Source organism: Vombatus ursinus, unplaced genomic scaffold, assembly GCF_900497805.2.
Source record: "Vombatus ursinus unplaced genomic scaffold, bare-nosed wombat genome assembly UNPS02014772.1, whole genome shotgun sequence".
Lineage (NCBI taxonomy): Eukaryota > Metazoa > Chordata > Mammalia > Diprotodontia > Vombatidae > Vombatus > Vombatus ursinus.
The window spans coordinates 20,090,515-20,102,679 of NW_020954550.1; the positions used below are offsets into that span (position 1 = coordinate 20,090,515).

Below are 12,165 nucleotides of genomic sequence, written 5' to 3' on the forward strand. Positions count from 1 at the left end.
TAGCACCTACCTTTTCCAGGCCTATTGTGAGGATCAAATGAGACACTATTTGTTAAGCATTTAGCACAGTGCCCAGCACATAGTAGGTGTTTAAAAAATGCTTATTCCCTTCGCCTAGGCTCCTATGGGCCAAGTGAGAAGAAACTCTTTTAATTTCACACCTAATGTGACCTAATGACAGCCATAGCAATCCCATTCCCAATCCCATCCTTCCTTGAAAGGGAGGATGAGATTCTTAATAAGTCTGGAACACATCGAAGCTACAAAAAGAATGAACAATGTTGTTCCAACACCAAATGAGGTCCGTTAATGCTTTGCCTGTTAATGCTACAGAATCAGAACTCCATCTTGGGGATATGCAAGTAAACAAAAGAGACAATGAAAGGATATGTTCAGGAAGCTGATTTTAATTTAATAAGTTATCACGCATTTAGGTGAAAAACAATTTAACTTGAAATAGCAAGACAAATTTTAAAAGTCACTGAAGCAAACAGCTTCCAACACTGCATCAAAATATAAAAGCAATATTTACATGAAGGCGAAAATCCCCAGTCTAATTAGATCTCAAAGGGCAAATCTCCACCACACATAACCCAGAGAAATTCACTAAGAAAAGCTCTCTTGAGCCAAATGAATAGTTAAGTAGAAAAACCAATTCTGTCAAGTTAGTTGATAATTGTGTAGTAGTTGGAGAAAAGCTCTTCTCCTTGCTGGATGTCCCTGAGTGCCACGAGAACTACACATCGCAACGGGCTGTTAGAAACAAAGGGGAAAATAGATATTTGATTAATTAACTCTGATCAACTTGGTACATTAAGAGTAACTGGGGTTCACATCTTTAAATACAAATGTAGCTGAGATAAAAATTATGTTGGAATGTTCCTTCTCTTCTGATTCTTCCTTAACATCTTAATTTTTTAATTTAATTTTATAATTAACTCACAAGGGAATAGAAGCTTTTTTTCTTTCTTCACCGACACATAACAAAGCAGGGCCCCAGTAATGCAGAAACAAAGCAAGCATCATTCTAAAGAGAAGACTTATCTTCCCGAATCTTTCAAATCTGGCCTCAGACATTTCCTAGCTGTGTGGCCCTGGGCAAGTCGCTTCACCCTGTTTGCCTCAGTTTCCTCATCTATAAAATGAGCTGGAGAAGGAAATGGCAAATCACTCCAGTATCTTTGCCAAGAAAACCCTAAATGGGATCACAGAGCGTCAGACACGACTGAAATGACTGAATAACAACACAAAATAAAACTTAGTAAATATTTGCTCATTGATAGGCTGAGATGAAATGTCAGTCTCATAGTTTGTATATACTAGAGCCGAAAGGGACCCAGTCCAACACCCTCATTTTACAAATAAGGAAACTGAGGCCCAAGGAGGCTAGGCAACTTGTCCAAAGTAAAACAGCTGCTAAATAACAGAGCCAAGATTTGAACCCAGCTCCTTTGACTCCAGGGCCAGGGTTCTCTCCACCATACTATGCTGCCTCCCCAACTGAGTGAATCAAAACCACAAAATGCAGCCAGCACCCTCAGAGCAAGCCATGTAGAAGCTCTCTCTCCTCTTTCTAGGATGTGTTGAGAGCTTCCCAAGTCTGCATTGGAATCTAGGACCTCCTCTGAAAGTGTTGGGTTTCATCTTCTGGCCACCAAAATTAATTTTAAGTATCAAAAGTGTATCATTTCTACACAAGGACCTCCAGCTAGAAAAGCAACAATTTAAAGCTCACTTCAGATAAGGATAAAATCTATTTCTGGACACAATTCAGGTGATATTGCATGTAAACTCTTTCAAGTTTCTTACATGTCCAACACTTTCTACTCTTCTATTCAATATATAAGAACATCAATATTTATTTGTTTGTTTGTTCATTCATTTATGCATTTGTTCAACAAATATTTACCAAGTGCCTACTGTATACCAGACACAGTGTTTAGTCTGCTAGTCGCTGGAGATAGGAAGTAAAACACTGAAACATATCCTGTCTTCTAAGAGCTTTCATTCATTTTATTTGCAAGGAAACTATAGGGACATACATACAAAGAAAATGCCAAGACATTCTTTTTAGTGGAGAGAGAGCACCTTTTTACTGCGGGGGATCAGGAAAGACCTTGTATTGGAGTAGAACTTACAGGGACAGGTTGAAAGCAAATTAGTCACAAAAATGGATCTATACCCAGCTTCTGACTGATGAGAATAGTTCACATTTTACATTGAAGAACAGAAAGTTCATTTTCTAAAACCGATCAATGAGATCTTCACAAGACCAAAGAACACTTACAAACAACTGTTAAGTGTAGCAATGGATACCACTAGGTGGTGAAGTGAGTGGGCAGACCATCAGGCCTGGAGTCAGGAAGACCTGAGTTCAAGTTCAGCCTCAGATACTTACTAGTTGAGTGACCCTGGGCAAGTCACTTAACCCATCTGCCTCAGTCTCTTCAACTGTAAAATGGGGATAACAATAGCACCTACCTCCCAGGGTTATTGTGAGGATTAAATGAGATAACATTTGTAAATCACTTAGCACAGTGCCTGGCACATAGTAGGTGCTACAGAAATGCTTTTCCGAAACTTTCCTTCCCAATGTCATAAGTTTACTCTTAAGGAAGTTGATTCTCTGTGAGCTTACTCACTTTACTGGGCCTTCAAAATGTTATTTATGCAGACTCAGCATGGATAGAAAATGTTTGTTCCATTTCAAACTATAGCATATCTTCTGGTTTTCATCCTTTCCATCTGCACCATACTTTTAACAGCCACTTAAACAGGCAAAAAAGAAACTATTCATAATTAGTGTTAAGTTGGTCCCTGTCCTCAATCCAGGGCTCCCATGTGTGGGTTTACGAACCCAGGGGAAATCGGGAACAAGGTACTTTAAATTGATTACAGCAAAACCTCATTTGAAGAAGTTTAAGGGTGGGAGAATTAGAGAATACTTTGAAAGAAATGTCTTTTTTTAGTGCCAACTAAAAAGTAAAAATAAAGTTAATTTTAAAATTACAATTTCTAGTAAGCTCACATTGTACCAATAATGCATCATAAGACTCCGAAATTATATATCTTAGAAATTCTTTTATTAAAAAAGAATCACATCTCTAATAAATTATGCCTCAGAAATTCCTTTATTCAAAAAGAAGCCCATCTTTGAGATAGGAATTATGACAAATTTCCAGTTAGTGGTGGCTAACTCTGATATCTGACAGAATTGAAAGGAATGAACCTGAGTTACAAAGATATTCTTTTCACTCACTGCTTATAAATTTTATCTATCACCAATAAAATGTCTCTGGAGATATCTTTCAAACAGTTGAAACCACCATCCTGATTTGCAGCCTTTTCTAATGCCCCCAACATCTCATTAGATGCTTATTTCACCCCCAATGTGGTCCTGCTTTCCTGTACCCATCTCTAAACATGTTTTGGAGGTTAAAATAGAAATGACAAGAGAGGAAATCTGACAACAGAGATTTTTGTGTTCCTTTTTCAGGTAGCATTTTTCATTTCAAAGAACCATGTGTTTATACCACACTAGGGGGAAGCAGGATAACTGTTTTTAAAACATCATCTCACAGGAATCTGTACTTGGACAAATAGGGCCATTCAGTATCATTAAGGTTAATTAATTACCTACATTCTGGTCCTAGTTTTCATTTAATGCTAATTTGTCCCAGAGGATAGAAATATTGCTCTGGCTAAATTATTCTATCTTTGGACCAAATGCTTCAAGTCTTTCCTAAAATATGTGCTATAGGATCCTGGTGTTCTGTTCAGTAGAAGCAGAGAAAGGGATTGCACCTGTGATTTCACTGGTACAGAAAAATTCCAGGTGAAAAAACACCTTTGACCAATGCAGGCTGGCACTTTTGCTGAAATGTATGGTCTTAAGAGAGCTGTCTAGAACAGAGAGGTTAAGTAACTGGCCCAGGGTCATACAGCCAATATGGATTAGAGGTGGGCCTTGAATCCATGTTTTCCTGACTCCAAGGAGAGCTCTCTATTACATCAGGCTGCCTCTTGTTCTGTTCAATATGAAAGAAAATTCCATAGTAAAATGTCAATGCTACCACTATATCCTGCTAAAAAATACTATGAAATCATGTATATATGTATTATGTAACAATTTGGGGAGTAAGAAAATAGGTTTAATTTCATTTGTTTGTTAGAAGATACCCCCAACGTCTCCTTTTAAGAGGGATTAGCATATAATCCCGGGTAAGTCTTCCTGGGATTTAGCACCTACCTCCCAGGGTTATTGTGAGGATTAAATGAGATAATATTTGTAAATCACTTATCACAGTGCCTGGCACATGGTAGGTGCTACATAAATGCTTTTCCAAGCATGTTTATGTCTCCCCTCCCACCTTTCCACCAAATCAGCATTTATGGATTCCATCAATAAATTTCAGACCCCAAAAATGTTTTGGGACCATATCAATTTGGGAAATGCTGTTCTACACAGCTTTTTCCTCAGAAAAATGGCCAATAAAATATGAGGCAAGAGATAGATACAAACCACTGTTCTGAGAGATGCTGACCTTTGTGTGTCATGACTGTACATGATGTTCGGAAGATACTGCTTAAATTCTAATGGGAAAAGTTCAGGCACATCAAATTCCTGATAGCAGACATTAGCTTCTTTGTCTAGAGGAAAAAGAGAGAGACAGAGTGTGAAAGAAAGAAACAGAGAGAGAGAGAGAGAGGAGAGAGAAAGAGAGAGAGAGAGAAAGAGAGAGAAAAGGAAGGAGAGAGAGAGAAAGAGAGAGAGGAGAGAGAGAGAGAAAGAGAGAGAAATGGAAGGAGAGAGAGAGAGAAAAAATGCAAGAGAGAGAAAAAAAGTAGGGAGAGAGGGGGTAGGAGGGAGAAAGGGGAAGAGAGAGGGAGAGGAAAAAGAGAAGGAGAGAGAGCAAGAGACAGAGAGATAGGGACAGAGAGGGAAAGAAGGAGGGAGACAGAAACAGGAGAGAGAGGATAGAAAGAAAGAGGAGGGAGGGAGGAAGAGAGGGAGAGAGAGAGAGAGAATAAAAGAGACAGAAAGAGAGAATAAAAAGAGAACAAATGAAAGAGAGAAAGAGAGAGATAGAGGGAGAGGGACCAAAAAAGGGAGAGAATGGAGGGAGGGGGAGAGAGACAGAGACAGAGACAGAGAGACACAGAGAGAGAGACAGAGACAGAGACAGAGATATTTTGCAAGTTAGTAATGAATTTTTTTCTCTGAACTTAACCAAATAAGATGAACATTTCCACATACAAGGCACAAAGGAAAAAGAGGATTGCAACAAAGCCACAAACCAGCATCATGAACAGCCTGCTTCTCCCTCCAAGTTTACAAGAAATTAAACATGTTATTTTCAAACCTGTCATGCTTGTCTGTATTTTCTACTGACCTTGAATGAATTTTTTTTAAAAACCAGGTATCTAGCATTTCCTGTAATTTCTGTAATATTTTGTATAGTAATAAGCCCCCCATAAAGTAAGCGGCCATCTAGACTTATCCTCTTCTCTACACCTGGTCTGCAGGTCACAGAGAAGGTAAATGACAGGATCAAAGCCACACAGGAAGCTAAAGTCAGACTGAACAACACAGTAGAGACACAACTCCAGCGTGATCTGCTCAATATGACCATGTGAAGTCAGGAAAAAATAACCCGCAGATGATTATGAAGCAAGGGGAAATGTCAAAATATCATGGTCAATAAGGACAAGAGAGATGTTCACTTCCCAATGATAAAACAAAAATTACAAAAATAGGGTTCTTGTGGAGCTGACCTTAATACAGCTGCTGAAAAGAACACCCAAAATGTCACACTCTTAACAGAGTCATCATCAGTGGTTTGCGAGACTGACCACAAGGCAATCCTGCCTTAAAGGAAAAGCCATCACATGTTTTTTCTACACACACAATTTACCTCCCACGTTACCTCCGTGCTTCCTATCAGAGCCATTGGCCCATTTTGTGGTCCTGAAACCAGACTCTTTTGAAAGCCAGTCATTTTCAAATTCTTGAAACAAAAATTTGCTGCAAGTATTTTGTTAAGGGGAAAGGTGCCGACATCAATTCGGGAACTGAAAACTAAGTAAAAACTAAGTAAAAAGGTCAGCCTTGTTTTCAAAAATTCCACTAATTCACAATTTAAGTGAAATGGAAGAATATTAACAAAAATATAAACTGCTGATATTAACAGAGGAGAAAATAGAATTTCTTAATAAATCTATTTTAGAAAAAAGAACTGAACAGGACATAAATGAGCTTCCTAAGGAAAAAATATCAGGACCAGATGGATCTACAAGTGAATTCTACCAAAAATTTAAAGATCAACTAATTTCAATATTAAATAAATGATTTGGAATAATAGGCAAAGGAGTCCTACTAAACTGTTTTTATGAAATAAATATGGTAATGATATTTAAACCAGGAAGAGCAAAAACAGAAAGAAAATTACAGACTAATTTCATTAACAAATATGGATGCAAAAATTTTAAATAAAATACTCAGAGGCTTTGTTTGTAAATGTTTGGGGATGCTTCTCTTCTCCATTTGTGTTCTAGGCGTCCCTGCCACTACAATAGCTCTGTACGATGGTCATCTTCATCCATTCTTCCAGCCTACTTCCTCACTTCGGACTTGATCTCAGGGCTGGGCTCTGGGACACTTCTGGAGTGATGTTCTGGGCTGGTTCTCTTGCTGCTTTCGGTTTGGAGCACTGTTATTTCAGGATCTCAAGGACAGGCTAGGGATGTGTAAGCTTTCAGTACTCTCAAAAAAAGCGAAGTTTGACTGCTATACCCTAGTTTTGCAAGTTCCTGACCGGGTATGGGTCTGAGCAAGAGTAGATGTGGCTGGACTCAGACCCTATCAGCATGTGGAAAACTCTGGTGGTTCAGAGCAGTAGAATTGTGGGCTCCCCTTCAGTCTAGGATTCCAGACCTCATCACTCTTTCTGTTGGCTAGGCTGGAGGTTGGAAGTGAAATCTTGCTTTGCACCTTAAGTTTGTACCACACAACTGGTGCAGCTGCAGCTGCTGCTGTTTGCCTCCGAACATCCTCCTTTCTCTGTACTCAGCCCTGGGTTTCCCTACCCAGGAACACCACTGCCAGGTAGGGGTCCCCTTCTCAGTCTGCCCTAGATTTGCAACCTGGGACTGGGTAGTGGGCAATGGTGCTGGCAGTTGGCACCTGCCCCCATCCCAGTGCTGGTGAAGGTCGGGACATCCTCTGCTCTGGGCACACCCCCTCTCCCTGAGTGTGGCCAGGCTCCTCAGTGCTCCTGGCTGAGCTGACGTCAATCTACAGACCTCCCTGTCTGTCTCCCAATGCTGAGCTGCCCTGGACAAATGACTCCCTGTGACTTCTTCTGGATTTCCCCATCAGGATTTAGTCTGGTACATTTTCTAGATCTGTTAGGAGGAGTTTGTGGAGAAGAGCTCACCATCACTCTGTGATCTTGGCTCCCCCCACCCCCACTTTAAGGTGTGCAAAGCTACTTTACAAATATCCTCTCTTTGCCCACAGTCACACAGCAAGTAACTGTCTGAAGCAGGATTTGAATTCAGGTCTTCCTGATTCCACTGTCCCACCTACCGGCCAAATAATTGCCAGTGTTTATGTAGCACTTTAAGGTTTCCAAAGCACTTTACAAATATCAGCTTATTTTAGCCTCACAACAAAAACAACCACCCTGAAAAGTAGGTGCTATTTTAACCCTATTTTACAAATGAGGATACCAAGGCAGAGAGAGGTTATTAAGTGATTGACTTAGGGTCACTCACACGGCTAGTAAATGTCTGAGGCCAGATTTGAATTTAGGTCCTCTTACTCCAGATCAGTGCTCTCTATGTACTGTACCATACAGTACACAGAGCTTCCATCTACCTTCCTAAGAAAATCTAGCTTCCATGCTAGCTTCCTAAGAAATACAAAGGAGAGATTCAAGATGCTGGGAAGGAGAAATCAATAAAGGCTTCGTAGAAGAGCTGGTGGCTGGAGTGGGCCTGAAAGAACAATAGGGATTTCATAAAGGGAAGAGATCATCTAATCAAAAGCTTAGAAACAGGAGAGGGCGTGACAAGCACAGGCGATGGCCTCAGTTTAGCTGGAATATAGATTATGTGAAGAGGAGTTATTGTTTGTCTTTCATTCCTGAAGAGAACCATGTCATCAGGACGGTGATGTCATGACCTGTAAGTGAATTGGATTTAAGTGAGGGAGGGCTGTGCAAAGTCACCAGCCTCACTTTCTCCTCTGGAGCCATCTGGGTCCAGAGGCAAGATGTAGATCAGGACGACTGGAGACGGCCCCCATGAAAGGAGTAATATTAAGCTGAAGACCTGCATGCATGTGAAGTGCTTCCACCCTCCTTGGTAGGCAATGGTCAGACACTGAATCGTTCTGACATCAAAGAGTGATATGATGAGAGGAGTGCATGGGAAAGCTTCTTCAGGAAGCATGAATGATAGACTGCAGATGGGAGAACACAGAACAAGGAAAAAAAAACCAGTGAGGAGGCTGTCCAAATTGTCTGGCTAAGGGGTAACATAATCCTGAACAAGGTGCAATGGGAGTGGAAAAGAGAGAGAGTAATATTGCAAAGTTTGAATCAAGAGGACCTGGAGACTGACTAACTGTGGGTGAGAATGAGATGAAGAGGGAGAAATCAAGAAAGGGGCAGAGGTTTCCAGCCTGTGACTGAGAGGATCATAGTGGTACCAATTACGATAGTAGTGATTGATGTTAGATTATGAGGAAGGGATGGATAGAAAAATTCTAGATAATAGAGATAGGAATAGATAGAGGGTAGAGATAAAATAGACAGATAGATGATAGATAAGAGACAGAGACAGATAGAGATAAGTGATAGAGATAGAGGAAGAGATAGATATTGATAGAAAGAGATAGATGGAGAATAGCTAGAGAGATAGAGGATATACACAACCTAGAAAAATAAAGATAGATTACAAACAGAAAGAGATAGAGATAAAAAGAGATGGAGATAGATGATATTGGTAGATGATAGATAAGAGAGACAGACATAGATACATAGAGATAGATGAGAGAGATAGAGAGGAAGAGATAGATGTTCAAATCTGGCCTCAGATACTTACTAGCTGGGTGACCCTGGGCAAGGCACTTAACCCTGTTTGCCTCAGCTTCCTCACCTGTAAAATGAGCTGGAGAAGGAAATGGCAAACCACTCTTGTATCTTTGCCAAGAAAACCCCAAATAGGGTCGTGAAGAGTTGGACATGACTGAAAAATGACTGAACAACAAGAGATAGAAAGATGACTCAGAAAACAGATATAGAGTTAGAAAGATATGGATAGATTATAGGGTTATAAAGAGATACAGATGGAGATGGATAGCTAGCTAGAGGATATGATACAGAAATCTAAGAGAGATAGCTATAGACAGATGATAGAAATAGAGAAGAGAAAAATATTGGTAGAGAGAGAAGATTGATAGATAACAGCTAGAGATAGATAATTCAGACAATAGAGAGATATAGATTAACATAGATAGATGGAAATTGATGAGCTATAGACAGAATATCTATTTATTGAGGTATGGGAGGGCAATCAGGGTGAAGTAACTTGCCCAGGGTCACACAATTAGTAAGTGTCTGAGGCTGAATTTGAACTCAGGTCCTCCTGACTCCTGGGCCAGTGCTCTATCCACTGCGCCACTTAGCTGCCCCAATAGAGTATTTAACATTTGTTACGTACCAGATATTGTGCTACATGCTAGTGATACAAATATAAGAAAACAAGACAATCCTTACCCTCAACTCCAAATGAGAGAAGACAACATGTAAAGTGGAGCTGGAAAGCATGGAGAGGGAAAAGCAGTTGGGGTGATGGCTAGGAAGTGGTGTGGAGACCCCTTCCCAGCCCAAAAAGGCGAAAGCTTACCTGCCAGTACTGAGGGACCCAGAGATGAAGTCCCTGTTTTAGGGTATAGCAGATGCTGTAGGAAGCACGGTGAGGAGATAGCCAGGAAGTGATGAGCTCAGCTTTGGACAAGAGGAATTTAAGGGGTCAGTGGGCATTCCTACAGAGACAGCTAACAAGCAGCTGGAAATGTGGGACTGCAGAGGTCAGAAGCAGGGGTGCAGATAAGGGAATCATCTTCACAGGGATGAAAACTGAAGCCATGGGAGTAGATAAGAAGGCTAAAGAACATAGTACAGACAAAGAAGAGTCCTGAAGCCTGAGGGAAAACAGGGCAGAAAAGAAGAAAAAGAAATTGTCAGGGAGGGAAGAGCATCCACAGATCAAAATGTTGAGGAAAAGGTTATCAAGAACATGGCAGCCCCAACCCCTTCCCTATCAGCTAAAAACCTGGCCTTATGCTTAACTGAAAAAAATTGAGGCAATTTACCAAGAGCTCCTCCCCTCCTCCCTATCTGACATCATTCAGATGACTTCCCCCATTAACTCCTTTACTTCTGTATCACATGAACATGTGGTCCCTTTCCACATCAAGTTAAAACCCCTCCACATGAGCCCTTCTCCAGCAAACTGCCCCTACTCTCATCCCCAGGTTCTAATAAAGCTACAATCTCTCTCTGTTTTCTGACCAGGATGAAGTGTTTATTCTCTATTTCCTAAGACAAGTCCATCTCTCCCCCATCCTTACAAAACCACCTCACCTGATCATCTGCATCCTTATCATCTTATCTCTCTCCCCTCTTCTTAGAAAACTCCTTGAAGGGCAATTAGGTAGTGGAGTGGATAGAGTACCAGCCCTGGATTCAGGAAGACCTGAGTTCAAATCCGGCCTCAGACATGTAACACTTACTAGCTGTGTGACCCTGGGCAAGTCACTTAACCCCACTGCCTAGCCAAAAAACAAAAACAAACAACAAGAAAACTCCTTGAGAAGGCTTTCTATACATGGTGGCACTGACCCTCTAATTCTTTTCTAAACCCTCTACAATGTGGTCCAACATCATCATTTAACTAAAATTGCTCTCTCCCAAGTTACCAGTGGTCTCTTAACTGCCAGTCTAATGTCCTTTTCTCTTGCCTCACCCTCCTTGACCTCTCTTCAATCTCTGACACTCAATCACCACCTTCTTCTGGATACTCTCTCTTCTCTAGGTTTTCATGACGCTGGACTCCTTTTTCCTCCTTTCTGACCCTCTCCTCAGTCTTCTTTGCTGGATCTTTATCCAGGCCATGCCCACTAAGTTCGGGTGTCTCCCAAGGCTCTGCCCTGGGTCCTTTTCTACCTCTATGCTACCTCACTTGGTGATCTCATCAGCTCCCATTGGCTCAATTACTATTTCTAATACAGATGATTCCCAGATCATATACATCCTGCCCTAACCTCCTGGACACCCAGATTTAGTCCATAATCAAAACCTCGGCCTCTTCCCTCATATCTAGGAATGATCATCCCTTGACCTCACGATTGCTTGTAACTGCTTGGCGTCTATGATTCAAAACTCTGAAATTTCTTTGTCAGACCATAAGCACATCTCTCCTCTTCACTTTTCCTATACCTAGTCTTTGCCTTCATCAGGACCCCAGTCCCTAAATCCCTTTACTTTACCAGTTCATCAACCCATTTTCTAGATTTAGGCAGTCAACTAGCACTAATTAAGAGTATACTATATGCCAGGCACTGAGCTAAGGGTTAGGAATACAAACAAAGGTAACATATAGTCCCTGCTCTAAAGGAGACCACAGTCTAATGGAGGCGACAACACGCAAAATTATGTACAAATAAGAGAGATGGTATAAACTGGGGAGTCTCGGGGGGATGGCACTAAGATCAAGGAGGACAGGGAAAGGCTTCTTACAGAAGGTGGGACTTTAGCTGAGGCTTGAAAGAAGTCAGGGAATCGAGCAGGTGGAGATGAGGAAGGGGAACATTCCAGACCCGGGAGTCAGCAAGAGAAAATACTCGGAGCTGGAGAATTGAATGTCACATCTGAAGAAGAGCAAAATGGCCAGTGTCGATCATCCGAGTAAGTGGGAGTAAGGTGTAAGAAGACTGGAAAGGGAGGTGGGGCCAGGTTAGGAAGGGCTTTGAAAACCAAACAGAGGATTTGATATTGGATCCTGGAGATAATGGACATTGTTGGACTTTACTGAATAGAATGATATGGAGAGGCTTGTGTTTTAGGAAAATCAATTTAACAGCTGATTGGAGACCTT

The 12,165-nt window shown here is 41.1% G+C and overlaps 1 protein-coding gene across 2 annotated transcripts in view; it reads right to left on the reverse strand.

The window, feature by feature from the left end:
* Nucleotides 1-430: 430 nt before the first annotated feature.
* The window catches only part of SETD9 (SET domain containing 9), a 30,351-nt gene continuing 18,616 nt past the window's right edge, over nucleotides 431-12,165 (reverse strand). Inside the window, exons 5-6 of one of the 2 annotated variants that reach the window (XM_027863417.1) lie at nucleotides 4,545-4,650; nucleotides 431-753 (exon numbers count right to left, since the gene is read on the reverse strand). In XM_027863417.1, coding sequence (XP_027719218.1) covers nucleotides 666-753; nucleotides 4,545-4,650 — 194 coding nt within the window. In that variant the 3' untranslated portion in view covers nucleotides 431-665. The remainder of the gene's footprint in view (nucleotides 754-4,544; nucleotides 4,651-12,165) is intronic. The other variant, XM_027863419.1, reaches the window with a different exon arrangement.